Source organism: Poecilia reticulata, linkage group LG16 (genome assembly GCF_000633615.1).
Source record: "Poecilia reticulata strain Guanapo linkage group LG16, Guppy_female_1.0+MT, whole genome shotgun sequence".
Taxonomy (NCBI): domain Eukaryota; kingdom Metazoa; phylum Chordata; class Actinopteri; order Cyprinodontiformes; family Poeciliidae; genus Poecilia; species Poecilia reticulata.
The window spans coordinates 11103808-11129015 of NC_024346.1; the positions used below are offsets into that span (position 1 = coordinate 11103808).

The following is a 25208-nucleotide window of genomic DNA, read 5'->3' on the forward strand; positions in this document are numbered from 1 at the left end:
ATGAAGCACATCCCTCTATTGGACAGGTCATTTTCCCACAACTTCAACATGCCCCATTGTAATTCCTACTGTAACACGGAACTGTTAATTTAAGGGTTAGAAACCATGTCATGAGACAATTCAAATAAAACATTCACATTTTTTTCAACCTTTATTTCCCCCCTTATTTATACATCATCCCATCTGAAAAGCCTTTTTAAACAACACAAGTTTAAACCAACATTTAAACAGATCGAACAAACAGACTAGCAGGACCTCTGCTGCGTGATCGACTGCCGTTAGTAGAAAATGGGATAAATTAACAGATACACAAACAAATGGAGCTAATTACTTATGAGAAGCTTCGATTTGTGGAGCTATACGCTACTTTAACTGTCATTAAACTATACAAAAAAAAAAGGAATGACAAGACTGCTAAAATTTTCTGACTTGGCAAAAAAAAGAATTAACGAAAAAGTAAAATTAAAATTAAAAACAATACAGGACTTAGATCCATACAGTACAGATTGGCATATATTAACAAGTAAAATTATACAAAATACTTATTTTTTATTTCTTCTTAGCAATTAAGACGTTTGGGAAAATATTTTTTATTTATTTGTTATGAAGTTCTTAGAGAAGGTAAAACTTGGATGCATTCCGTCTCAAAATAATTAACAGTTTATCAAGGTAAACTAAGTTAGACAAATAAATACATGAATAAATAAATAAATAAATAAATAAATAAATAAATAAATAAATAAATAAATAAATAAATAAATAAATAAAAGTAGTTTGTTTCATTTTTCGTGCAGTCCAAAGTTTACATCTAAAAGTAAAAGCCCTAAAACAATATTGTATGCACTCGCGTTATGGTATTTGTACAAATGCTGAGGAATATTTCTTAAATACAGGAGTCCGTTTCAAACTGCTGGATCAGCTGCTGCAGGAAGAAAAACCTCTTAAATTAGGACTGGTCTGGAATCCAAGCATTTACATGGACAGATGAACGAGTAAAGAAAGTGCAACCCTCTCCCCTCTCAGTCGGGGAACTGTACAACAGAATAAAGCAGAAAAAGAGAAAGTAAGCTGGTTACACAGCAAGATTCCCACTGCATAGCTGTCAGATTTGTTTCACATTTTTCAAAGCTCCAGGTTCCATTTTTTTTATTATTATTATTTTTGTTTCCTTTTTCTCCCAACATAAGCAGTTTTCCAAAGACGTTTGCAGCCAAAGGCTACGGATAAACTCTGTAAACAGTGACAGGCAGGAGCTCAGCAAACCCCCCTTTCATACAAAATCCAGTCACTGGCAAAACCTGGAATGTGTCCAGCTGGTAAAATCAGAGTCTTGTTTCTTTCAGTTCCCAAATCAGTAAAAAAATATCTTCTGGGTAAATGGCTGGTTGTTGGGTGAATTCACTGCTCGCTCTGAGAGGGTTCGGATTCAAAGGTTCCCGTTTTCCGCCTCACACCAGGTGGGGGTCGTCGGCGGGGCTGACGGTGAAGCGCGATGACGTCACTGGGCCGCTTCCGACGGGCGACCGCGGTTTGATTGATAGATCCTCTTTTCTTTTCGATTCTTTGCTTTTGTTTGGCCCTGATGGAGAGAAAAACCAAACGACAGTTAGACATGAAGGCTTAGACATAAACAAACACCCCCACTAATATCTGGTTAAATTTCTTAGTAAGTCGTATCTCCACCACATGCTTTTATAACTTTAATTTTTAATATTTACAAAATTTGACCTCACAAATTTCTGTTTAATGATCCTTTCTTCCCTTCCAATCTTCAAAAAGCAGTTATTGATATTTCCACACATGACATCTTGGTCACAAACAACATCAAGCACACAAAGTTTTTGGGTAGGAAGCATTTTAGTTTTGTTTGTTGCAACAAGTTCAGTATTTTTTAACTTTGACATCCATAAAGTTTTAATGACTATTTGTCTTTTTATGGTTTTCATAACTCATATCATCCAAGTGTCTTTAAAGGTTGTGGATGGTGAAGTCACATCAAGTCGGGTAGGAAGAACTTCTGGTAGCAGTCAGTCTCGCATCAAATCTAAAAGAGTCTCTGACTGAAGAATGTTGTTGTATGACAGTCTTATGCCAACAGCTCAACATTTGGGCAGCAGAGACGATATTTCACAGAAACATGTCCTGGATTACGTCATTGCTTGTTGGCAAGCACTGCTAATCCACTTCATTTGCTTTTGTCACTCCTCTGATCTCTGTCTGGCTGCACAGAAAGCCAGGCAGAGATGTTAGAGTTCGTTCTTGCCTATTATGATTGATAAAAGAAATGGTTTGAACTTCACTTTAGAGCGAGTGTGTGTTTGAGTCTGTATGTTTAACAAAAAATTAAACCTTTGCTCTAGTTTCTGTTGCTTTAAATATTATTTACTCTCTTCTCCATGAAAGAAGAAAAGCAAATGATGACATTGACAATGTGTGTAAACTTCTGACTTGAACTGCATGTTCAGTGGCATCAGTTATGCAACAATGTATTTGTGCAAGAATAAATCATATGAATCCCTGTCTGTTAAGAGGCTTGACACTAAAAAATACACTTTAAAAATAACTCAAAGGATACATGGACTCTTCTCTCTCTCCAAGTTTTAAAATCTCCACTCCAAAAAGCTCTGAGAGATGATCTGAGTGTCTAATTTTGGAGCATCTTTGAGGGTAAAAGAAACTCTGAGCTCTGACTTTCATTTTGCTGTGAAATGAGGTAATGAGTTTACGAGATGGAGAGCGCAGTTTAAACCAGAAAATGTGTTGGAGGGGGAAACACGGCTTAGGACATGCATTGTTGAGCGCAGGATTAATGTCCCGGCTCAGCTCCACATGCCACAGCGTCGAGGGAGACGGTTGATTATGGGAGATTAATTCTGGCTGCACACTGGAATAAAAGATGGAGGGAAATGAAGCTGTTCTGTTTAAAGTGCGAGGAGATGAGTTAGATGTCAGATTTTATTACTATGGTAACCACCTCAAGGTGAAACTTTATTAAAGTGAGACACGTTGCACCGATGTGTGAGTCAGCTGTTGGACTGTCAGTACAGGCTGACCTACAGGGTGACATTGACCATTTCCCCAGAACCAGAACCAAACACGGAGAAGCAGCATTCAGTTTCTATGCACCACAAATCTGGGACAAACTTCCAGAAAGCTGCTAAACAGCTGAAACACTGAGTCCAACCCCAGAGGTCCTAAATGTAGCGCCGTCGATCCAGCCAAATTTTCAGTACTGTAATTCTACTTCGCGCTACCTGAAAAATCCCAACGGTTTCTGAAAGACATTACGCTTTCCAGCCAATATGTGGTTATTACGGTAATTTACGGTAATTTCACCCCCGCCGTAGCAGGAAGGGAAATTAATCTGAGTGGTGCTCTTTTAATAGACTGTAAATTGCAAAAATAACTTGATAGATATTGAAAGTTCCGGAACTTTCAATAAGTTCCAGATATTGAAAGTTCTGGAACTTTCAATAGTTCCAGAACTATTGAAAGTTCTGGAACTGACATCATGTCAGTGTTTCATAATAATTGAAACACTGACATGATGTGTATTGATGGAACTGGGATTAATGTATTGTTTACTGGTTTTCTCAATTGTTGACTGTGTTTTATCTTCTATGACTTTGTATTTTTGTGTTTTTATGATGTAAATGATTTTGAACTGCCTTATTGTACAAATAAACCTGATTGATTTGTTCTGGAGCTTTTCTGATGTTTTATTTTGCTGTTTCCTGTCTTAGCAGCCAATCAGAAGCCTGATTGCTCACCATGAAAGTCCAGCTTGCTGCTTTTCACAGAGACTGAACCTGGACTTGTAGGAGCTGAGCTGCTCAACTCATTGGTTGGAGTTTCCTGTAGCAAAGGAACAGAAACTTAAATCATTTTTAATTCAAACTCGTCATTCCAGATGTTGATGTAAACAGGAAGTACCTGATCAAACAGATAGATTGTAACGTCATCAAAGAAGGACACGTTCCTCCCTCTGTCCCGCTCTCTGTCAAAAGGCTCCTTGGGTGATTTTAACAGACTCCTCAGCCCGATCCGTTTGTCCACATCCGTCTCCGTGACAACAATCACCCTGCGGGAGCTCTCGTCCTCCTGCTCATCCTCCTCGTCGTCTTCAGGGTCGATTCCTGATGACAGGCCCCTTCGTCTTCCGATGCGATTTCCGATCGAACCGTCCCCGAATCCGCCTTTCCCGCTCGGGGTGAGAGGGAGATTCAGAGCGAGAGGAGGGAGGGCGAGAGACAGGCGAGCGAGTTTGGCTTTAAAACAAGAAAGGAACAGAGTTTAGATAATAAACTGAGTCAAATGGATATGCAAGTTTTGCGGGAAAAAGTGACCTTTTTAAATATTTTTTTCTAGGACAATGGGTGAATTTGCTAGTTGGACAACAAATTCAACAGACAATATGATTTTGACATATTTTGTCAAAATCATACCGTCTGTAATGTTTGCCTTTTTCCAAAATGGCGATTTTAACAATTCCTGGGTATCACAAAGTGTTAAACTTATTGCATCCAAAATGTAGAAGCAGCTTTTATGAATTTGTAATACTTAACGTAACATTTAACTTTAACTTTGCAGAAACAAATAGGAGACACAATGTCCAGGACATAATCTGGTTAAATGATGAGGAAATTTTAGAAGAGGGAAAAAATAAAATCAAACTGAATCCCTGTCAGTAGAGGAAAAGGACTAAAGGAAAAAGTGTCTTTTTGTGTTGCAGCATGACGATACCTTTCATTGCCTGGTTTGCAGCAGGTTGAGATGTAGTGATCTCAGGTTGTTCAATCACAGTGAGCGGCTCAGGTTCAGTTTTATCAGACTCCGTCTGAGGCTCTTGGTTAAGGGAAGCCTCCTGCTCCTCTTGGCTGTGAAGAAAAATACATGTATTACACCCTAAATATAGTATGACACCATTTGTTTACCAAGACATTTTTGTTTCAAGCACATAGCAGATAGTTTTAGCTTTATTTATCAAAGTTTTGATACATTAATTTGTATTAAATTGCACTAAACAAACATGCAAGAAAGTCCTTATTAAAAGCAAATTTCTTATTTGTATTCCCTTTTTACAGTGCAGCTAAAGAACCAAGTCTCAGGTCCTCATTGGATGATTCAAATCTTAATCAAAAGCTGTAATTTACAGCTTGTGGATTGCTGCTGAGAGGTCGTTGCTTCCCACAGAGACACAGAACGGGAAAAAAGGCAACATGCTGACTGCAGAAGGAAGGAAGAGCAGCACTTGAAACGAGCAGATAATTTTCAGGATTATCATGGAGCTCACATCAGCGGCATCTGTAGTGCTCTCAGCCTTATATAATAGCTCAGACAAAGAAAAACTTTCTATTTTAAAATCACAGAAATATTCTACAAAAGCAATCATCTTATCATTGGTGTACAAAGTGTTGCAAGAATAATTACAACACTTTAACTTCACCACATGTTGCACTGCTAAAAAACCCCCACAAACTTTAATGTATTTAGAGGTGATTTCACTTGACAGAGCAACACTAACCAGAGCATGATTGTAAACTTGAAGGAAATTGGTACGTGGTTTTCTTTTTTTTTTTTTTTGGTAAATAAAAATCTGAAAAGGGTGACATGCATTTTTATCGATCCCCTCTGAGGCATAATTACAAGAGCAAATACTTTGGGGTTTGTCTCTTTCATCATTGCAAATCCAGAAACTGAAGTTTTTACCCATTTCTCGTCGTAAATTAGCCAAAGTTCAGACTGAGAGCATCTGTGAAATTAATTTGAATTTAGATCGGATCTTTCCAGCTAACCACAAAAAGTACCGTGACTCTCAGCACCTCCTCCAGAGTTACAAACCTCAGAGGCCCTAAAAGAATAGCTTTATGTTGAGTACAAAAAGGTGGAAACTTGTTAGGTGGTTTCCAAAGGCAGTAAATCTTATTTAGGAGTATTAGAGTTAAAGGGGTTGGATGCAAATACAACAATGTTAAGTTGCAACAATGTAAGTAAATTTGTGTATTTAATTAATCATGACTTTGATTTGATCTAGCATATGAAATAAACTGAAGTTTGTGATGATGTAAAAACACGACAACACAAAAAGTGAAATTAGTCAAAGGGAGTCAAGCGCTACAATCTAATTTCCTCCAATCCTCCGTTCCTCTGTACGTGTTTCCGGCTGCCTTCATACCTTTCATTCTCTCTCTGGTCTTCCACGGACCCGCTGCAGCTTTCCTTGACTTGTTCCCCCCACGGCCGAAGTGTCACAGTCTCCTTCACAGCCGACCCCCAAAGCATGTTCGTCTTCACATTTTCGCTGAGGGAGAACTGCAGTCTCTCTTCACACACCTGCAATGTCAAAGTAACCCAGTAAGGGAGCTGAGTGAGCAGAAACCATGCAAGAAGTTAGACCACACACTCACCTGCATCATGAGACCATTTCTGGTTGTCATCTTGGATAAAGATCCCTGATCCTTGACATCGGGTGTTTGACCCGGTGACCTCTGCTCATCAATCTTATCCACTGGTTGTGACAGGATTGTTTGCTCAGATTCAACCAACTTACTGCAGTTATCACAGACATCTTCTGCCTTTAAATCCTCTCTGTCAGCCTCAGGAGTTGAGAAGTCATCACCTTCTTCTGTGTCACTGCCCTTCTGATCAGCTGTTTTCTTCAAAGACTCCAGAAGCTCCAGATTCCCCAAGAAAAGTTCCCCCAGTGTCTCCTCCTCATCCCCAGAGATGCAACAGAGTTGTTCGAGTTTTTCAAAATCCTCCAGCGGCTCCTCGTCCAGGTCTTTCCACTCGGATATCAGCAGCGCTGGGATGTTTTTCAAGACGTTTTGCTGCGTAGAAGGACCTGCATTTGAGGTTTTCTGGGTAAAGCTATGACAAACATCTTCAATATCTGAAGTAAAGTTGTTGTCATCGGTCAGCGTTATGTGTACAGACGGGGAGTTCAGGTTGGCGGAGATGCCTTTATTCTGAGTTGTAGCTGGTGGTAGCTCTTGCAGAGATGGCTCCGAGACAGCTGTGCTGTTCGCTGGGAAAATATACGACTCTGTCTCTGGACCAGCACCAAAGTCTTCCAGATTTATGGCAGTAATAAATTCCTCTGCCTCTATAACAGACGGTGGCGGACTAGGAAAAGAGTCATCTAAACTCTCCAGTTTATCATCTTGCACATCGAGGTCTATGCTTGGCGGAGGACTAGGGAAATCAACAGAGCTGAAATTGTCTACCTCTTGATATGACTGATTAAGCTCCTCCGCTCCGGACTGAAGGGCAGCGTCTCTGTAATCCTCATTATCTTTTTGGAGACTTTCCTCTAAAGACTGTGTAGCAAACCATGGGCTGTACTCGGTTTCTTGCCTGGAGCTTGATTCATCGTTTTCTAGGTCGGCGGAGTTACCTTGAGGAGGTTCAGTGACGCTGATGGATATGCTTGAGATGTCATTCTGGAAAGAATGGCTGAAGCGGTTCTCAGAATCAACATGTTCTGTTGATGCTTGTCCCTCTCTGTAGAGTTGATTCTGTGTCAATCTGTTGAAGTTTTGATTCTCCTCCATGTCTGTCAAACACCCTCTGTCCTGAATCTGCCTCTCTACAAACCTCTCTTCTTCTGGAGTTTCCACATTCTCTACTTCCATATCACAGATTTTATTCATTGTGTCACTCTTAAAATAATCAATTTCCTCCAGATTCTCAATATTTTCCTCTTGTTGGATATTTGCTGCAGACTGCTGGGTAACTGGTCTTTCAGAGTCTCTTACTTTTTCACATGCTGAGATCTTGCAGCTCGGTTCTTGTGTTTCATTGGTCCCAGTTTCATTTTTGGACTCTGTTGAAGAAGGGTGAGGCTCCCTTACTGCACGTTCATCATTTTCTTTAGATTCCCAATACTTCTCCTGAACCCCCCAGTTCCTATTGCTAAACCCTGCTAAAAAATCTGATCGTAGCTCTACTTCTTGTTGCTTTTTCTCCGGAGAAGCCCACTGATTATTTTGCTCCCCTGATTCCGTCAAACGGTGACAGTCAAGTTCCCCAGTAACAACTCCAGAGGGTGGTGCTTCTTCATCCTCTTCCACGGCACTCCACCAGTCCTCAGCCATCACGTCTGGACCCTCGCAAGACTCTGCAGAGGCTTGATGTGTGTCCAACTCCATTCTGACCTCCACATCTGCTCTGTGGTCTGAGCAGTGAATGTCTCCCAGCTCATTGTGGTCCAGACAAACCATTTCTTCAACACTTTGCTCGATACACAGACTAGTCAGACTAACTTTATCCTCTCTGTGCAAGTTATCATTGTTTTGAAATTCACTCATTTTGGATAATCTGGACTCAGATTCATCTGTTGCATTCCCAGATTTCAAAGACCTTTGAGCAGTGAGATCCCTCTCAGTCCTATCTGGTTCAACAACGCCAGACACGGAGTTGACGGAGTTGATCAAGCTCTTTGTCCCACTGGGACTCTTAGAGTGCAGATTCAAGTTGCTCTTTTCAGACTCTGTGTATTTATAATCCGTTATCTTGGAAATTATGCCATCTGTGTAGTGGCTGTCTATCACATACCCACCACTATGTGAAAGGTTCTTCAGAGGTTCTTCATCTAACTTTGAAAACAGCTTATCGATTAAGTCCACACAGTCCTTGACTTGAGGATCATCATGCAGCAATGTGGATTTTTTGCTCTCGTTGTGATTGTGAAAAATACCTGAATCATCTCTGTGCCCAGCCTCTAGCCCTTTGTTTAGTATATCTTTTTCACAATGTAAGTAGTAAGAGTCATTTTCACAATTCTCAACAGTCTTTTCTTTTCCACTTTCTGTTTTGGTACGGGATGCATGTGAAATACTTCGTAAGGGGCTTTTTTCTCCTGCTTCCCCCTCCTCTTCAGTTTTCTCCTCTATCCCTGTGAGTGCTCCCCGCTCGCCCCCTCGGCCTCCACTTTGTCTGGACCCTGGTCCATCGCTGCTCCTCCTGTTCAGCACATCACCCTCTAAGTCGTTGTCAGAGAAATAGGCAGAGTCTCTGTGTGGGGTTTCGCTTCCCAGGACCCGCCACCCACTGCCGCTTCCTGCTCCGGTCCAGGAATCGCTGGGTGTGAGGCCGTCCACGGAGCTGGAGGTCATGGGTGACAGGACAGAGTCAGTGGGAGTGATGTTGCCAGAGGACAGGTCATAATCTGGAGTGTTTGGAGTGACTTCACAGTTAGTGTCATTTTGAATGACAGACTTTTCCAGGTCATTGTACTTGTGCTGAAAGAAATTTTCTCCATTTCTCTCCAGAGCAGCTGCCTTCCCAGCACATTTCCCCTCCGTTTTATCTTCTTTCTGAGATCTGCAGACCTGCAGGTGCTCTTTCATCATTTCCCCATTCTCTACAACAGTAGTCTTTGTTTGATTTAAAATAAGAGACTTGTTCTCCTGTTGTATCACAGTGTCGGACTCAGTGGATTCAGAAGGAGATAACTCTGGAGGGTCTATTAGTTCCCCTCTGGCAGGTAAGGCAGGTCCATCTGAACAGTCTTCCTCCTCCTTCTGACATTCATCAGTTTCACTGTGCAATAAACCATTTTTGGGCATTATTTCTGAGAGCACAAACTCTCCAGTCTGGCAGTGATCAGCATTGTTTCCTTGGTTGCACGGTTTAAGCAGTTGTTTGTTTGATCCTATGTGGAGAATCGGGATCTCGGGTCTGATGGACACCTTAATCTCGCTCTTCTTTGCACGTTTGGTCACTTGTGCATAGATGGCCTCAGTGTGTATCTCTTCTTTCCCCTTGTTGGATGCCCGTATGGAGGTTTCTGACTGGAATGTGATGGTCTGAGCAGAGTTTGGGTTGATGCATATGGATTCGTATTCAGGTGACAACGGAGTAGGAGAGATGGATGGATCTGATTCGTCTTTATTTGTGGTAGCGCTTTGCCTGGATATGATTTCAGTCAAAAAAGTTTCTGCTGATTGGATCTCTTTCAGGAACTCCTCTCTGGTCATTTCTGTTTTTTGTGGCTCAGTCTTAGCAAAACGTATTTCAGATTCTTGTTTCTCCCTCTCGGACAGGAGAGATCGGGATCTCCGAATACCTTTTGTGCTGCCGTCTTCAGTGTCTTTGTTAGATGAAAGGTTGGGAGAGCAGACATAGGGGTGCAACCTGCATCCTGCAGGATACAGGTATTTAACTGGATCGCTTTTCTCATCCTTGTCCGTGTCCATTCTGTCTGTGTCAACCTCTGTGAGGAAAAGATCACCTTGGAATGATGTCTTGTCCTCCTCCCCTCCTGTCCTTTGGAATTGCTTCTCCTGTCCCGATGACTGTCCTGCCGAGCCTATCTCAGTGATCAGTGATTGGGAACGGCGCATTCCCTTGTTGTGCAGCAGAAAGTTCCCCCATTGCCCTCCATCACTCTTTTCCTCCTTCTCCCCATCCCACAAGGTCTTGGACTTGGGCTCACTCGTCTCTGTCACGCTCGATATCTCGGTTAGAAACAGGTGCATTGGAGACTTTTTGGCTGCTGCAACTCGTTCTGCCTGAAGTTCAGCGTCTTCCCTCCAAATGTTAGGCAGAATAGTGTCCAGCCGTGACTGGGTTCTCTTCATTCCCCTGGAGAAGAGCTCAGAGGTGGCTGGGTCTGCATCTTCTGACAAGCTGGAGTGAGCCACTGTGGTCCGACTGCTGTGCCTCTCAGGGGAGGCAAAAGGAGAGTCATCCTCATCTGAGTAGGTAGGACTAGACGAGGACTGCCTCTCAATCTGGGAATCTGCATGCTGAGGGCGGGGTGGGTTTCGATAAATGGGCCGCAGAGGATTTTCCCTACGAATGGGGGAGTCAAAGTCTTTCATACGGGGATGAGATTCCTCCTTGGTGGTGTGGCTTGATGGTGCATACCTCCTGTCCGCCTCCCTGTCGGACATGTCACAGGATAGCGGGTCTCTGTTGGATCTCTGCATCTGTGTCTTTGCGTATCTTGAGTATCTGTCAGCTGTGTTGTAGCTTGGGATGCTGCGTTGAGGTTTGGAGTGTGGGGGTAGAGGTGGAGGACACATCTGAGGGTAAATGGGATGGCTGGATGGTGGGATGGAGGGGGACAGAGACGGGGACGGGGGAAGAGTCTGTCGGGACCGATGGAGGCCGAGGTGATCAAAGGTGGAGGACGGACAGGAGCTCATGTGGAGGGGGTCCGTCTCAATCTTTCCGCCGATGGTGTAGTGAGGCAGTCCTCTGTATCCAAGCGGAGGCGCGGGGAGAGGGCGGGAGTGAAGGTGATTGGACGAGGACATGGACATGGAGCGGGGTTTTGGAGGGAGGACTGGAGCCTGGAGCACTGTGGGAGATTTTTTATCTGTTTCCCTGCTCTTTTTCTTCTCCACATCATCATCATCACCCAGATCCACCACTGAGAAGTCTGTCACTCTGCTTGAAGTGTCTCTGAACTCGGCCACTCCTGTGTTGGGCACCTGGATTTTCACCTCGCTTGATCGGATAGTTTGCAGTGTCTTCCCGCTGTTGTCTACAGTGCGATAGGGGACTCGCTCTTTTCCCAGCATTCCACTACGGATTTCCACGAGCTCCACATCTCCGGGACAAACCGAATCAGATCGTAAGGAGGACTGAGATTTGCCTTTAAAAGTTGGAGACTTGTCCTGGGGAGTATGCTCCTCTAGGCGGATGTAATACTCACTGGCGAGCGAGGGGCTGCGGGCACTTATCACCGGCACCACAGTGGGTGTGTCTAAAGACTGTCTGTGGTTATTGTTCACAGTTGGGATCGGCTGAGGTGGAGGGAGAGGTTTGTAGCCTCGTCTGGCGTGAGCCTTTTCCCAGAAATACTCAAAGTTCAAGCCTTTGCTGGTTTCTGTAACTGTGAGGATGTCGTCCAATTCAGAGGAAGATGGGGTGATGCAGTTCCCCACAGGGTCCAGCAAAGGGTAGGAGTTGTCTCTGCCGTCCCTGCCGTACTCTCTGTCTCTGTGACGCTCGTTCGCTGCACTCTGAAAGGCGGGTGGACGAAGTAGATCCCAGCGTCTTTCAAATGACTCGTCGCTCTCTCCTCTCCTTCTTCTGCCCTCCTCAAATTCCTCATCCTCTTCTTCCTCTTCCCCCATGCTCCTCTTTGACAAGCCTTGCTCTGCAGCCAGGAGAGACGAGAGGAGGAGGAAAATTTCGGCTACGGAAGGCCGCTGGGACGGAGGGAGCCAGCAGGACTGCATGATCTCATACCTTAGGAAAAGAAAAACAATAAAGACACATAAGTTTGGTTTGTAAAACTGAATTTGGCTGCATTATATCACAACTCTGAATGTGTGAATGAAATCTGTCCGTATGACATGATTGCATTGGAATGATTTGTGACATTTATAGATTCAAGCAGCAATTAAGTACTAACCAGTAATCTGCATGTGAGAGTTTAAGTCTAGGCTGGGCCAGAGTGATCTGTCGCTCCCTGATGACGAAGGTCAGCACCTCTTCATCGCTCAGGTGTCTGTGGGGCTGAGCACCAAACTCGAACAGCTCCCAGATCACCACCCCTAAAGACCTGCAAAAATATAAAAAGTATTAGAAAATAGTCAGAGAAGAGAGTGATTATTTTAAACTTTGATAATTTTAGTTTCTATACTTGCTGTAACATTAATTGCCCATTTGGGACACAAATCAATCTGAATCTATTCGCAACTCAAAAACTGGAGAAAATCTCAGGTTGCAATGCAAAATAAACAAATGCAAAGTTGTTTTTTGTATAACACTACAAAAATAAAGTCTGGAAACTCAAATCATTCTCTAGAAAATGGCTAAATGTCCAAATTTGAACATATCTATACTGAAAGCAGCAATTCTAAAATTTAAAGCTGATGCAGTTAGGAGCTGTGGTTAAATTTGCAACCATGAGCAGGAAAGCAAAGGACCCCTAAGGGTCATTAGTAGAGAACTAACAGCAGTAATATTTCTGTTTCAGAATATGCTGCTGCTCAGTAAACTAAATTATTTTACGGCTTCTTGCACATCTTCAGCCGTGTTGCCAATTAATATGAAGGAGCTGCAGTGAATTGTTATAAGATGATTGTCTCCAACATGTTGGGGTCGTCAGCTCAGGTTTTTTCAGCAATAATAAAAAGAAAAACTTGCTTACCACACGTTGCTGGTTTTGGTTTGATCCGTAACAATCAGGGATCCTCTGTACTCCTCCAGCAGCTCAGGAGCGATCCAGCGCAGAGGGATCCACAGCTTGTCTGGAGTCAGGTAGTAGTCCTCCTTCAGAAACAAATGCACCAACATGTGTTATTTACACGGTTTAATTTAGGGCTGAAACCAATTATCATTTCATTAATTATTCTGATTAACTGTTTGAAAAAGTTGGCACATTCTGCAGTTTTCATTTAGCCAATTAAGCTTATTTTACACAACATTAGAAATATTTATAAATACAAATAAACAAATAATTTAATTATCTTTTTAAATAATAAAATAAAAATGTTATTTCCTAAAATGTGCGTTCATTTAGTGATCATTTGTAGCAAAGGAAACATCTGAAATTATCAGATAAACATGTGAAAAGTTCAGCTCTTTCTGTTTGACTCGACATCAATAAAGTGCAGGGATAATCTGTTAACTGTTTTTTGGATTAACAGATTAATAATTGGAGAGCAAAAGGTGGTTAATAGGAATGATTTTCACAGAATCTTAGCCGGGTGAAGCAAAAACTATATAATTTGAGGAGACGTGGGTAGAACACAATTACTGACAAAAAAAAAACCCAAAAGGGATTTGTTTTTATATTAAATGCAAAATATATTTGTGACCTAATTACTGCTCTGAATATGTTATCCTTTTAGTAAATGGCCTTTTTTGAGTCTGTATGCCCAGTTAACAATTAATTAATTAACTGGTTATTAAATTAGTTGGTGTTATTTTATTAATCCATTCATTATGATTAATCAGATTAATCATATTAATCGTTTCATCTTAGTTTAATTTGTCTACTTCTGAAAAACAGACAAGCATAGATTAACAAACCTTGTAATGGTTGTGTGAGAGGCCGTAGTCGCCTATTCTGACAGTGAGGTCAGAGGTCAGAAGGCAGTTTCTTAAAGCCAAGTCGCTACAGAGAAAACACACACAAAAAACTGATCAGAAGTCCCTTTTTTCTCTGTTGCTTTAATGAAATGAAGTGGAAGGAAACTCCTAACTGACCTGTGAATGTAGTTGTTTTCGTGGAGGTGCAGCAGACCCGAGGTGATCTCAAAGGCCATCCTCTGAAGAGTCAGCAGGTCCCTGGTTGGCAAGTCGGGAGTCATCCCATCTGACTTCCTCTGGGCCCGCAGGTAGCGCTTCAGGTCTCCCTAAGTTGCACAACATTAGCGCTGAACATTTAGCAGGAGGATGAGTCAGCTCTGGTTTGTTTCTAGGTTCGTATGTGTTTTAACGCAAAGCAAAAAGCTGCAGCAACGCTGACTGTGTATGTGAATCCTGCAGTAAAAACATCAATTTTTAGACGTCTGACATCCCAGAGCGTCAAAAAAAACAACAACCGGGGAATGTGGTAATGAACTGGCAACCTTTTTAGTATTCATTTGTGCTACAAGAACAGAATGAGAATAAAATAAGGATGGAAAATATGTGTGAGAGGCAGAAAACAGGAAAGCTTTTTTTTCCTGAAGTCGTCTAAGAGGACTCGGCGTTGTTTGGATTTTCTCCCTGTTGTCATCCGGATTGATCTGCTTGTGTCTCTGTTTGGCCTGAGAGTCACTCCTAAGGTTTCGCTAATGAGTCACAGATTGTGCCAGCTGAGTAACGGGAAAACAAACCGACCGAAACTATAGATCAACCACAGTTTTTCTGTCACGGACAGAAAAACTGTGGTGTAACGACTTTAAAAGATGGTTACGAAATGCAAATAGTGACGTAAATGATCGGTAAATTGCCAAAAATAAAATCTAGTAGACCTTAAACTTAAAGATTTCTCTGGCATTTCATTTAAGTTATTTATTTTGCATAAAAAGTATAGGTAAAGTATTCCTATCCGTTGTTTTTTTTTTTTTTACATTTTGTCACAATGCAACTCATTTTATTTTATTGGGATAAAAGTGTGGAAATATTTGAAGCTGGCTTATTGTCCAACAACCTCAGTCAGACATCCAAAGTCGGACCAAAATGCATTACAAATAGAATCTGTAAGTTTCTATTTGTGACTAATAAGGATATGTACTTTCCATGACATCTACTGTAGTGTTTTCCCATTTCCACGACATTTGAACTTACCAGCTGACAAAACTCCATAACCAAGAGGAAGGGGATGTTCTCGCTGCACTGCCCCAGACACTGGAGGATGTTGGGATGCTTCAGGCTCCTGCAAGAAGAGCGACAGACAAAGCAAAAGAAAAATCTCTTTAAGAGACAACAACAGAGGCAACAAAGACAAAGCTTTTCAATCCCAAATGTCTGGGTTAAAGCCAAAATGTTACCCAGATCTATCACCCTGTAGTTACTCAGCTCTTACCGTCAAGAACAAGTTTTTATTATCATGCAGCTGCAGTAAAAATAAAACTCTGAAGGTTATTTAACTTTCTGGCTGGTTTTAGTGATTAATGGCGATGGTGGCTGTTATTGTAAAGAAAAGTCGAAGCAAATTTAGATTTACAGCAGTGAGAGGTGAGAGTTGCGATGAAAGTTAAAAATATGTGTCATATTTCTTCCATTTTAGTTTCCTTTCATTGGCTCCTGGATATAAGTTAAGATTCTCCTTCTCACACGTAAACCCCTGAATAACGAAGCTCCGTCATACATCAGAGATCTGATGCTTCCTAACAGCACATGAATAGAAATTAGTTTTTTTGTAAAGTACCTTGAGGTGACATTTGTTGTGAACTGGCACTGTATAAATAAAAGAATATATTAAAGAGTAGAGAAAAACCAATAATTCTTTATCATGAATATTTTTTGTTCCACATCAGAGTTCGATAGCGCATTCACACCTCATGTAACAAACAAACAAATTAGAGTTTTTATTAAAGCAGACTAAGCTGGTTTGAATGCATTGAGTCTCCTCCATGTCTCACAGTGGGGACGGCGTCCTTTTACTGGTTTGCTCTGTTTTTGTGGACATATGTGTCTTGTCATAAAGCTTTGGTTTTGTCTCATCTGTCTATAGGACACTCTCCATGTGGCTTGTCAATATGCACTGTGGCAAATTCAGTCTCATTCATTTATGCTTTGCTTTCCTCCTTTGTTGTCTCCCATGAAGTCCACTTTGACTCAAACAACAACTGAAGGAGCGATCTAACGCTGACGAACCTTGACCTTGGAGCTCATCTTTAGTTTCTCTGGAGGTTGTTCTGGGTTCTTTGGTTACTATTTATATTACCCTTCACTTCAGTTTGTCATTAATTGTAACCAACAATCCAGTGAACTTTAAAACTCTGAATAATAAGTGCAACTGTAGTCACAGGAGCATCAAGGCAAATTAAACTAAAGGTATTTTTTATCATTATTTTCAGTGAAATTTTGCTTCTGCAATGCTTTTTAAATCTGACTTTGCAGCATTCGGACAGTGTTGTCATCTTGTGCAGCTGCTCCCACCTGTACGGCTCCGATTCAGCCAGGAACTTCCTCTGCTCCAGGGGGCTGGCGCTCACACGCAGCTCTTTCACCACAGCCTGAGACGAGCCGCAGTCGCACAGCACTTCAGCCAGAATCACCTGCAAACGACAGAAGGACCAGGATGAGGAAGAGAACCAGGAGCAGAAGAAGAGCGGCGATAAACGCAGGCGCCTGGCTCATGATTTGTGATCTAATCAGTGGACGGGATTAAACATCAGAGAGGAGAGAGAACGCCGGGAAGGATCAAAACCCGTGAATAGTAACTTTGAAATGTGAGGCGGAGGAGGTCATCTTACCTTCCCAAACCAACCGTTTCCTATTTCCTGAAGGTAATTCAAAGCATGCCTTTTGAAACACTGAGATTTGGGATCTGTGAAAAAGAGAAACACAAAAGATTTTATTGTTCTTTTGCTACAAACAAAAACAATTTCTGAAAACCGATGAAGATAAAAGAATGTAATTTTCTGCAACAATGTAGGAACTGTAAATAATAAAATATTGAAATATTAAACACTGAGTCTGCAGCCATTTGTACTCGGTAAAACAAGTAAAAAATGTTACATAACCTTTTAAAAAAAAAGACAACTTATAATTTTAATCAACATTTATTGCAGGAAATGTGTTGTGGTTCTTATATATAACAGCTTTATTTACATTTTTGGGTTTTAAAATTAAAAGAAAAGAAAAGCAAAGTTTTTCAAAAATAGGATAAACACATTTTCTTCTGCAGGATATTGATTGCTATGTGAAATATTTAAAAGACACAGTTTTCAACCTAAAGAAAAGAAAAATACTTGGTAATTGGTACTTTTAGAGACATTCTGTTGTGGAAATTCAATGCAATTTTTCCATGAAAAAAACTGCTAAAGCCTGCATTAGTTGTTGTATCTATATTTAAATATTTTGGCTGATTTATTATTTTTACTCATGTTATTAAAAGCCACTGTGTAAAGTCCAATGAACCATTTTGCAGACCCCTGGTATAGACATTTAAAACATAAAATATGCATAAGTAAAACAGATAATAGGAGTAAATCTTAATCAATGAAAGTAAGAATATTATTGCATTATTCCTGTTAAAGGGACGTTTTTCCTCTCCACTGTCGCTGCATGCTGCTCAGTATTAGTGATTACTATATATGTAATAAGTATTTATTACTTCGTTTTTAGGTAACTACGGATGTGAAAGCATGGCACAGCAACAAACACAAATACAAATACTGCTCTAGAAAATCACCATTTGTAATACGCCTCTTTAAGACACCAGTCACCTAAAAACCTGTAATTTTATCCGTAAAATACACACAGTAACTGCATTAATCACATTTTCAAATTTATACATATTAATTGATGCACTTTTATTGAACAAACATTATATATTGTGACAATAATAAATCAAAATCTTAACATGACAAGAAATTTATCACAATAAATAGTAAACAATATGATGAATGCCCACAGCTATCTGCAAAATCAATAATACCACACAAGCAGCTGTCCAGGACTCCCCTGGACGGGTCACCAGTCCATCAGGGCAACACAGAGACAAACAAACATCTCTCTGTTTGTTTAATTATCCTCACATAAACCAGACAACATCTGGACGTCCTGCTGACAGGCAGCAACAGTTCTACAACTGGAGATATGTTTCTCCTTATCCAGGTCAAAATATCTTTTAATAGACAAACACAATGCCCTTTAAAGAAATGCATTCTGCCCAAATGTCCAACTTGTCCAGCTCAAGCTGACCACTGATGCAGAAATTTCCCAGATTTCCACTTCACTTAGAGGTGAACTGGGTGACCTATGGGGTGAAAACTCACTTTGAGACCTTTGAATTATCCACCTCAGTGACTCAGGAAGCAGCCGACCGTGAGGGAGCGCTGGACGAGCTGAGAGACTTATTTCAGTTTAAGCGTTTCATATCAGTCGATATCAATAAGAATTGTTTAGTCTTTTTGTTTTAAACATCTGAAATACAGACAAACTAGGGGCGTGACTGTTCCTGTTTTATCCACTGTGTTATTTTTTAAGCAGTTATGATGCACAGTGGCAAAACCTTAAACTGCTGCTGTGTCAGTTACTGAACAAGTTGTTGCTAGGTAACCAAAGAGTGAGGGAGTCAGTTGATACCACCAACTTAACTCACGAGAGGTTGATCTACTAACGTCTTTCCTCTGCCTACATCTCCCAGAATGCTGTGCGGTTCTGGTTCAGAGTTCAATGACTACTCTATAAATTGAATATTGAATATTCCAGCTATTGATATTGATCACGTGTCTATCATGATTTACACTGTTATTACTGTACAGCTCTAAGCATGGCCGTCCTCCATCTTTGTTTTCTAGGAGTGAAGTGAAAGTAAGCGAGTCCGAAGGCTGCGTTACCTGCTCCGTCCTGCAGGGCGGCGCAGTTGGGGCGGTCTCTGACCGGCAGGGTGTAAACCTCAGGGAGGGAGGGGCAGGACGACAGGCTGTCCTCCTGGATGGGACTGGAGCCGCCGGAGCACTCCTCTCCATCTGCGTTGTCAAACTCCTGGTTGAGCCGCAACAACGCAAAAAATGACAACATGCTGACAAACCAAAATTAACTGTCAAGCACTGTTAGGTGAAAATCACTCAGTCTGATTAAAAACTCCTGAACAGGTCAGATTAAAGCTCAAATCCAAAACAGTTTGTGTAACCCAGAGAGGTTGATTTAATGAAAGCTCATAAGCATTTACACTAAAAACAAACAAAACATGACCATCACATTAATAAACTAATAATGTCCTATCTTATAAGAACGTTTTCCATAACAATACAACCAGATTTTTACACAACAGTGTCTTGCAAAAGTATTTACTCCTTGAATTTTGCCACATTTTGTCATGTTACACAAATTTCAATGTATTTTAATAGAGTGCTATATGATAAAAGGTGCTTTTGGTCAAATGCAACCAAAGTTAAACTTTCTGGTCTAAATGCAAAATGCTGGGATGGAGGTTCACTTCCCAGCAGAACGGTGATAAATAAACACTCAGAGCTACAATGAAATGTTCACATAAAAATTAAGCAAATTTACCAATAAAAAAAAGGGAGAGTCAAGTAGAGCTAATAAACACAAACAATTAAAAATAGAGTCCCATGATATTTTAATTTCAATATACCAAACTTTCCCAGACTCAGTTTTCTGGATCATGTTTTTTTCTAATATTAGAGACATTTGAGTACAAATCAATTTCCTACTTAAGTTTTATTACCAGTAATTTTACTACAAATCCTGGAACAGCAAATAGCTGGAGCTGGTTTCCTATTTGGCAGAGATGCAAATAGTTATTTTACTATTCTTGTGGCATCTGAGCAAACTGATCAGTTAAAGATATAAAACTGAGACTGCAGAGAAGCAGGAACAAGAACAGCAGCCTGCAGTTTGTTTATCTCTGAGCCAGAACTTGGATCCATTTAAAATTATTTACTATGTCCAACAGTGGCTACAATAAAAACACAAACCAACAGAAGAGAAAATAAACATTTTATAGCTACATCTATGTTTGAAACTTAAAGTAGAAACTTTAAAACTCTACATGAGCTTCCTGTTTATTTTTTTTTCAACTTCGACGTTTGAAATCTCCACTTCTGATGTAATATTTACCCGCATCCATGAATCAAACACGTTACATAGTAATGATCTGTCTCATAAAATCGCCAAACTACATTCATGTTTGTGATTATAATGTGACAAAATGTAATCAAATTAAAAGGGCACACATATTTTTGCAACTACAACGTTTCTGCTTTCAAAAAATGTCAACATGTTTAAGACATAAACACTGACAGTTCTAGCTTTGCATGCCAAAAACAAGATAATGCAATATGCATTAAAGGTCAGATGCATGCACAGAAAGGCAGAGAGGTGGATGAATCTCTTACATGTTGAAGACTTACATTGAACCCCACGCCTCCTCTCTTGCAGCACAGACAGGTGAGGAGGAGCAGAACGAAAGAGACGAGCCCCGAGCAGGAGATGAGGATGATGACGTAAGGTGGAGGAGAGAGAGACTCGGCCCTGGTCTGAGAAACTGGACAGAAACAGAAATGGAAAAATAGAAAGGGAGGAAAGCTTTAACACAGGAAATATTAGTGCATCTGCAAGGGCAGCCAGGGAGAGAAACAGAAATTTCACTGAACCACAAAAGTGTAAAATCATGTCACACAAGTGTTGTGTTTAGCCATTGGAGCATAATCTTAGCTGCGGGTTTTAGGATATAGCGGAAAACCCCAATGGAGAGTTGGTATCGGGAGGGAGAAGCAAGAAAATAAATTAAGCTTACGGTAAAAATTATTATCTGAACCGGTTAAAAAAAGGGAAACAGAGACTGGAATTGGGGGGGGGAAGATATCAGAAATGGCATTCCACTCAGGAAACACAGTTAAGAAGCAAGGGGAGGGTGGCTGGATTTGTCATTTAGGTAAAATAAAATAAAGGAGAAAGGGTTGGAAACTGGAAGCTAAGTATTCAACCAGGAAGGTTTACTACTCAGGTTAAAGAGGGAGGAATTGGGACATGTGATATTTGTACCTCAACGTAGATGATTGTGGGAAGTGAACCATCTGCAGAAAAGAAAACGGGCAGGGTAGCGAGGTTAAATACCTTTCAGGTATTCTTAGTTGATTTTATTTCAATTCTGTGTTCAAAAATCCAAGCAAATGACAAGAATAAGTAACAAGTAATAAGTTTAGACATCCAGAATCTGGCTAATACACACTGAAAATGGGAAATAAATGACATATGCATCTTATTTACTGTAAATACACTGGACTTATGAGGTATTATCTCATTAACCTTTTCATGCTTTGTCACTTAAACCACAAATTTCAGTAAATTTTATTGGGATTTAATGATAAGCCAACACAAAGTGCATAACTGTGAAGTGGAAGGGAAAAGTAGACTCTGATATCCCTAAAAAAGGTTAACTAATTAGTCAATAGTAGTGCACTTGTTTGTAATTTAATTTCAGTTTAAATAAAACAGTTTCATGAAGGTCTCAGATATTTATTTAACAACAATAGAGAACAAAAAAAAAACATAATAAAGACCAAGAAACACAGCAGGAATAAACTTTAAGCCAAAAAAAATATTAAAACAAAATACAATTACAAGTTTGAAAATTTCACATCGCTCTGTTGATATTTACATCTAAATATGAAAAGAATATGCTCAAATTGCAAACCTAACAAGTATATTATTGATCAAAGAATTTGCCCAAATGTTTATCATGTAGAAGCTGCAACAATGTGATAAATGTTTGGATGTAGCAATTAACAGTTGATAGCAAAACTATTAATTGTGCACTCCTGAAATTTGGCAAGTAGAAAGTCCTTGTTAGGTATTTATGGAACCCAACAAACATGCTGAAGAAGGTGCACTAGTCAGCTGGAAACTAACAAAGAATGTCCCTAGAATGCCTGATGGTGGCAGTATAATGCTGGGGGAAGCCAAATACAAGGCGAAGAAAACCTGTTAAAGTTTTGAAAGATTTGAAATTGGGGGGTTAAGTTCAACCCTAAAAACAGATTGATGTAGATCAAAGTACATTCCTGTGTTAGAATGGCCTAGTCAAAGTTCAGATCTAATTTCAGTTGAGGTGGAGTGAAGAATTTAAGCCCCTAGATGTGCCATCCTGGTGGTGAACATACCCAAAAAGAAGAAAAATGTCCACAAAGAATTTAGGAGGGAGTGCATTTACTAAATGCACATCGATTTTTTTTCAAACTGTAAACCCTGAAAATCATCATTTTCCTTCCTCTTCATAATTATGCAAAATTCCCAGTAAAGTACTTTGAAGTTTGTCGTTGTTAAATGTGAAAAATTCAACAGGCATAAATACTTTTTTCAAGACACAAATATAAGTTTTATGGAAGAACATAACCTATGTGCAGAGAGAAATACAACAACAACACAGTAAAGAGATAATAAACACAATGCCATTGGTCATATAAATCATAAATTATAACATCTGTCCTTCCTCAAATTGTCCCGGTTTCAATGTCTGACTTCCTCATTAAAATTCAACAATACATTCCTCCACAAGGTCACGACAGTGTAAACACTGCATGTATCAATTTTAAATCATTTTTTAAATAATTTAGCCACTTAAATATTGCGTCCTGCCAAGGAAAACTCCCACCGCTCTCTTTTATCTGCCATTTTTATTGTTATTTTTTTGCACACTGGCGAGCGGAGAAAGTGTCAGGATTTGCAGGAAATAGAAAAGCATCATTTCATCCGAGTGTGGGCTGCTGCATGGCTCGGTCTGTTGCTATTAAAAGAAACGTGAGTGCACTGGATTCCAGTCACTTAAAATAAGATCTAGCTCATGAAAGCCTCCAAAACAAGAAGCTTCTGACTGTGAGGTCCCTCGGAAAAAATAAAAATAACAAATAAAAATAAGACCCTTGTGGCTCCGGCCTTGACGCACAGTTCCTGAGCAGCGCTATTCTTTCCATCTTTCCCCAGACAGATGTCCAGACAGACACCGCATATAAATAGGGACCCAACACAGGGCCTTTTCCCACCAGCCTCCGTGCCAACAGCAGCTCTTATCAAAACAATACACCACCATACAATGACTGCACACATTACACAAACACAACACCCGGCCAGCTCCCTGTAAGGACGCACTGAGAGCGACGATAAGGACGCCAGCGATGGCTAATAGGTTAAACATAATCTCCTCAACCGGAGGATGTTTTAGTCTGAAAAAACTGACCCGACTGGAGATTTTAGCTTTGGTTTTTTTTTTTTTCATGCAATCGATCTGAGGGCCCTGGATCGCAACACCCTGCACATATTTTCACCAGTGCATGTAAATATGGTACCCTACCCCTCACCCAATCAGCTCCGCTCCTGCGATAATAACTCGCAAAATGACTCAGACAAACCGGCTGACATTACAGTATTCAATAAGAGGAGGCCTTCCCCCCCCTCCATACCTGACTGATTACACCCCGCAACCCGCAAACGCTCTGCCTTTCATCACTGACAGGTTTTCACCACCACCAACCCCCTCATCCGTCCTCCCATCCATCCATCCATCCATCCATTCTCCGCTCACCTTCCCTCTGCGGTGCTCCGAGGGCTCTCTCCGGGCTGAGGTACGACATGATCCCCGCCAGCGCTACCATCACCCAGCAGTGTGGCCGCATCGTCGCCGCGTCCGGGTCGACAACAGCATCCGAGCGACGCCGCCGAGCCGACCGTCGGTGTCGGTGTCCTCCTCGCTCCCGTTCCCCCCCGCCACGGTCTGTACCGTCTCCGTCTCCTCACCCCCCTTCTCTCTCTCTCTCTCTCTCTCTCTCTCTCTCTCTCTCTCTCTCTCTCTCTCTCCTAATAATAAAGAGCGTCTCCTCGCCTCTCCTTGTTCTGCTCTCCTCCTCCTCTTCCTCCTCTAATCCGCAATTAAACACGGAGATGCTCCATTGTGCATCCTCACCCCGCCGCTCTGCCTCAGTCTGCTGAAAACAATGTTTTTCTTTTTATATTTATATATATATTTAAATCCTCCCCCCTCATGTATCTCTCAGTGTGTTGGAGGTTCTGTTTTCTCCTCCGCCTGCCTACGTCACACGCGCACGTCGCGCATTGTCATGGTCCAGCTTCATCATCATCATCATTATGGCAACTTGAAGAAATAATAAAAACTGCTGTTCGTAAATAGGCTGATATTATTTTTTTATATATTATTTTCAAACATGATCAGTTCTGCATTTAAATGAAGACACATGAAATCATGACGTTGTTGTTGTAAAGAAAATAATTGGATTTCTTTGCACTTTTTATGGTGAAGTTTCTCACAGAGTTCCCGGTTCTTTGTAGATTATTTCCAAAAATGCCTTCCTTCCTTCTTAAACTTTTAATTTTTTTGCATCTTCTTTACTTACAAATAAGTAAAGAAGATGCATGGATGGAAGAGGGTTCAACTAGGTGATGCAACAAAAATCTTACCAAGTATTTATTTTCTAGTTTTTAGTGCAAATATCCAAGTTAACTTGAAATAAGACAAAATTGACTTCAAAGTAACTTTTCAGCAAGATATATACGGCTTGTTTTAAGTCATTAATTCTCTATTATAAATAAAAATAAGTACTAGTTCCTCTGACAGATTATCGGAAAAATGTTTTCTTAAAAAACTAATAAAAGAAAATCTTATAGTGGAACTATATATTTTTTATCCACACTTTTGAGTAATTTTGTGTGGCCCCACCGACTAGAGTTCAAGATTTTTGTAATTTTTTTAGGATTAGATTTTCCATCCAAGTTTAAATCTTCCTAAACATAAAATGTAAAGCGCAACACAAACAATTTTTTCTCTTTTTCCTTTTTTTGGCTTTAATTTTTATTTTGCAATCATTTTTTCCCCACAAACATTCAGCTGTGTACTAACAGAAACACAGACACTATTCAATATACTCTGCAAATACAGCAGTTTTAGAAGAAAACTGTTGTTTTTAGATTATTACCTGCAACAAAAACATTTTTTAGACCAACAAAATAGAAAGCAATTTGCCTTAAAAATTAAATAACTGTGAACAGTAAGGGAAATGTAAAACATGCTTAATTTAGTAAATTCACCATGTTATATTAACATT

At 40.5% G+C, this 25208-nt stretch overlaps 1 protein-coding gene across 2 annotated transcripts; it reads right to left on the reverse strand.

Annotated features, from left to right (window-relative positions):
- Positions 1–125: 125 nt before the first annotated feature.
- Positions 126–24155, reverse strand: lmtk3 (lemur tyrosine kinase 3). Of its 2 annotated transcripts, none has more exons than XM_008431578.2 (16): positions 23675–24155; positions 20505–20638; positions 18966–19113; positions 16875–16948; positions 16558–16676; positions 15241–15328; positions 14173–14321; positions 13996–14080; positions 13112–13233; positions 12371–12520; positions 6408–12204; positions 6176–6333; positions 4744–4877; positions 3934–4268; positions 3771–3855; positions 126–1579 (listed from the first exon to the last, which is right to left on the reverse strand). In XM_008431578.2, exons 1-16 carry the CDS (start codon positions 23763–23765, stop codon positions 1449–1451), a joined length of 7800 nt encoding a protein of 2599 aa, XP_008429800.1. In that variant the 5' UTR covers positions 23766–24155; the 3' UTR covers positions 126–1448. The 2 variants fall into 2 exon arrangements, with proteins under 2 accessions (XP_008429800.1, XP_008429799.1); XM_008431577.2 differs by having other exon boundaries at positions 20490–20638.
- Positions 24156–25208: the final 1053 nt, after the last annotated feature.

Bases quoted from the DNA above. Each gene is read 5' to 3' on its own strand.
- lmtk3 (XM_008431577.2), bottom strand. From the start codon at position 23,765: ATGCGGCCACACTGCTGGGTGATGGTAGCGCTGGCGGGGATCATGTCG. The intron at 15,329-16,557 runs GTGGGAGCAGCT...CTCTTCTTGCAG, and splicing joins GCTGAATCGGAGCCGTACAG to GAGCCTGAAGCATCCCAACA. The intron at 4,269-4,743 runs GTATCGTCATGC...CTTGTTTTAAAG, and splicing joins TGCAAACCAGGCAATGAAAG to CCAAACTCGCTCGCCTGTCT.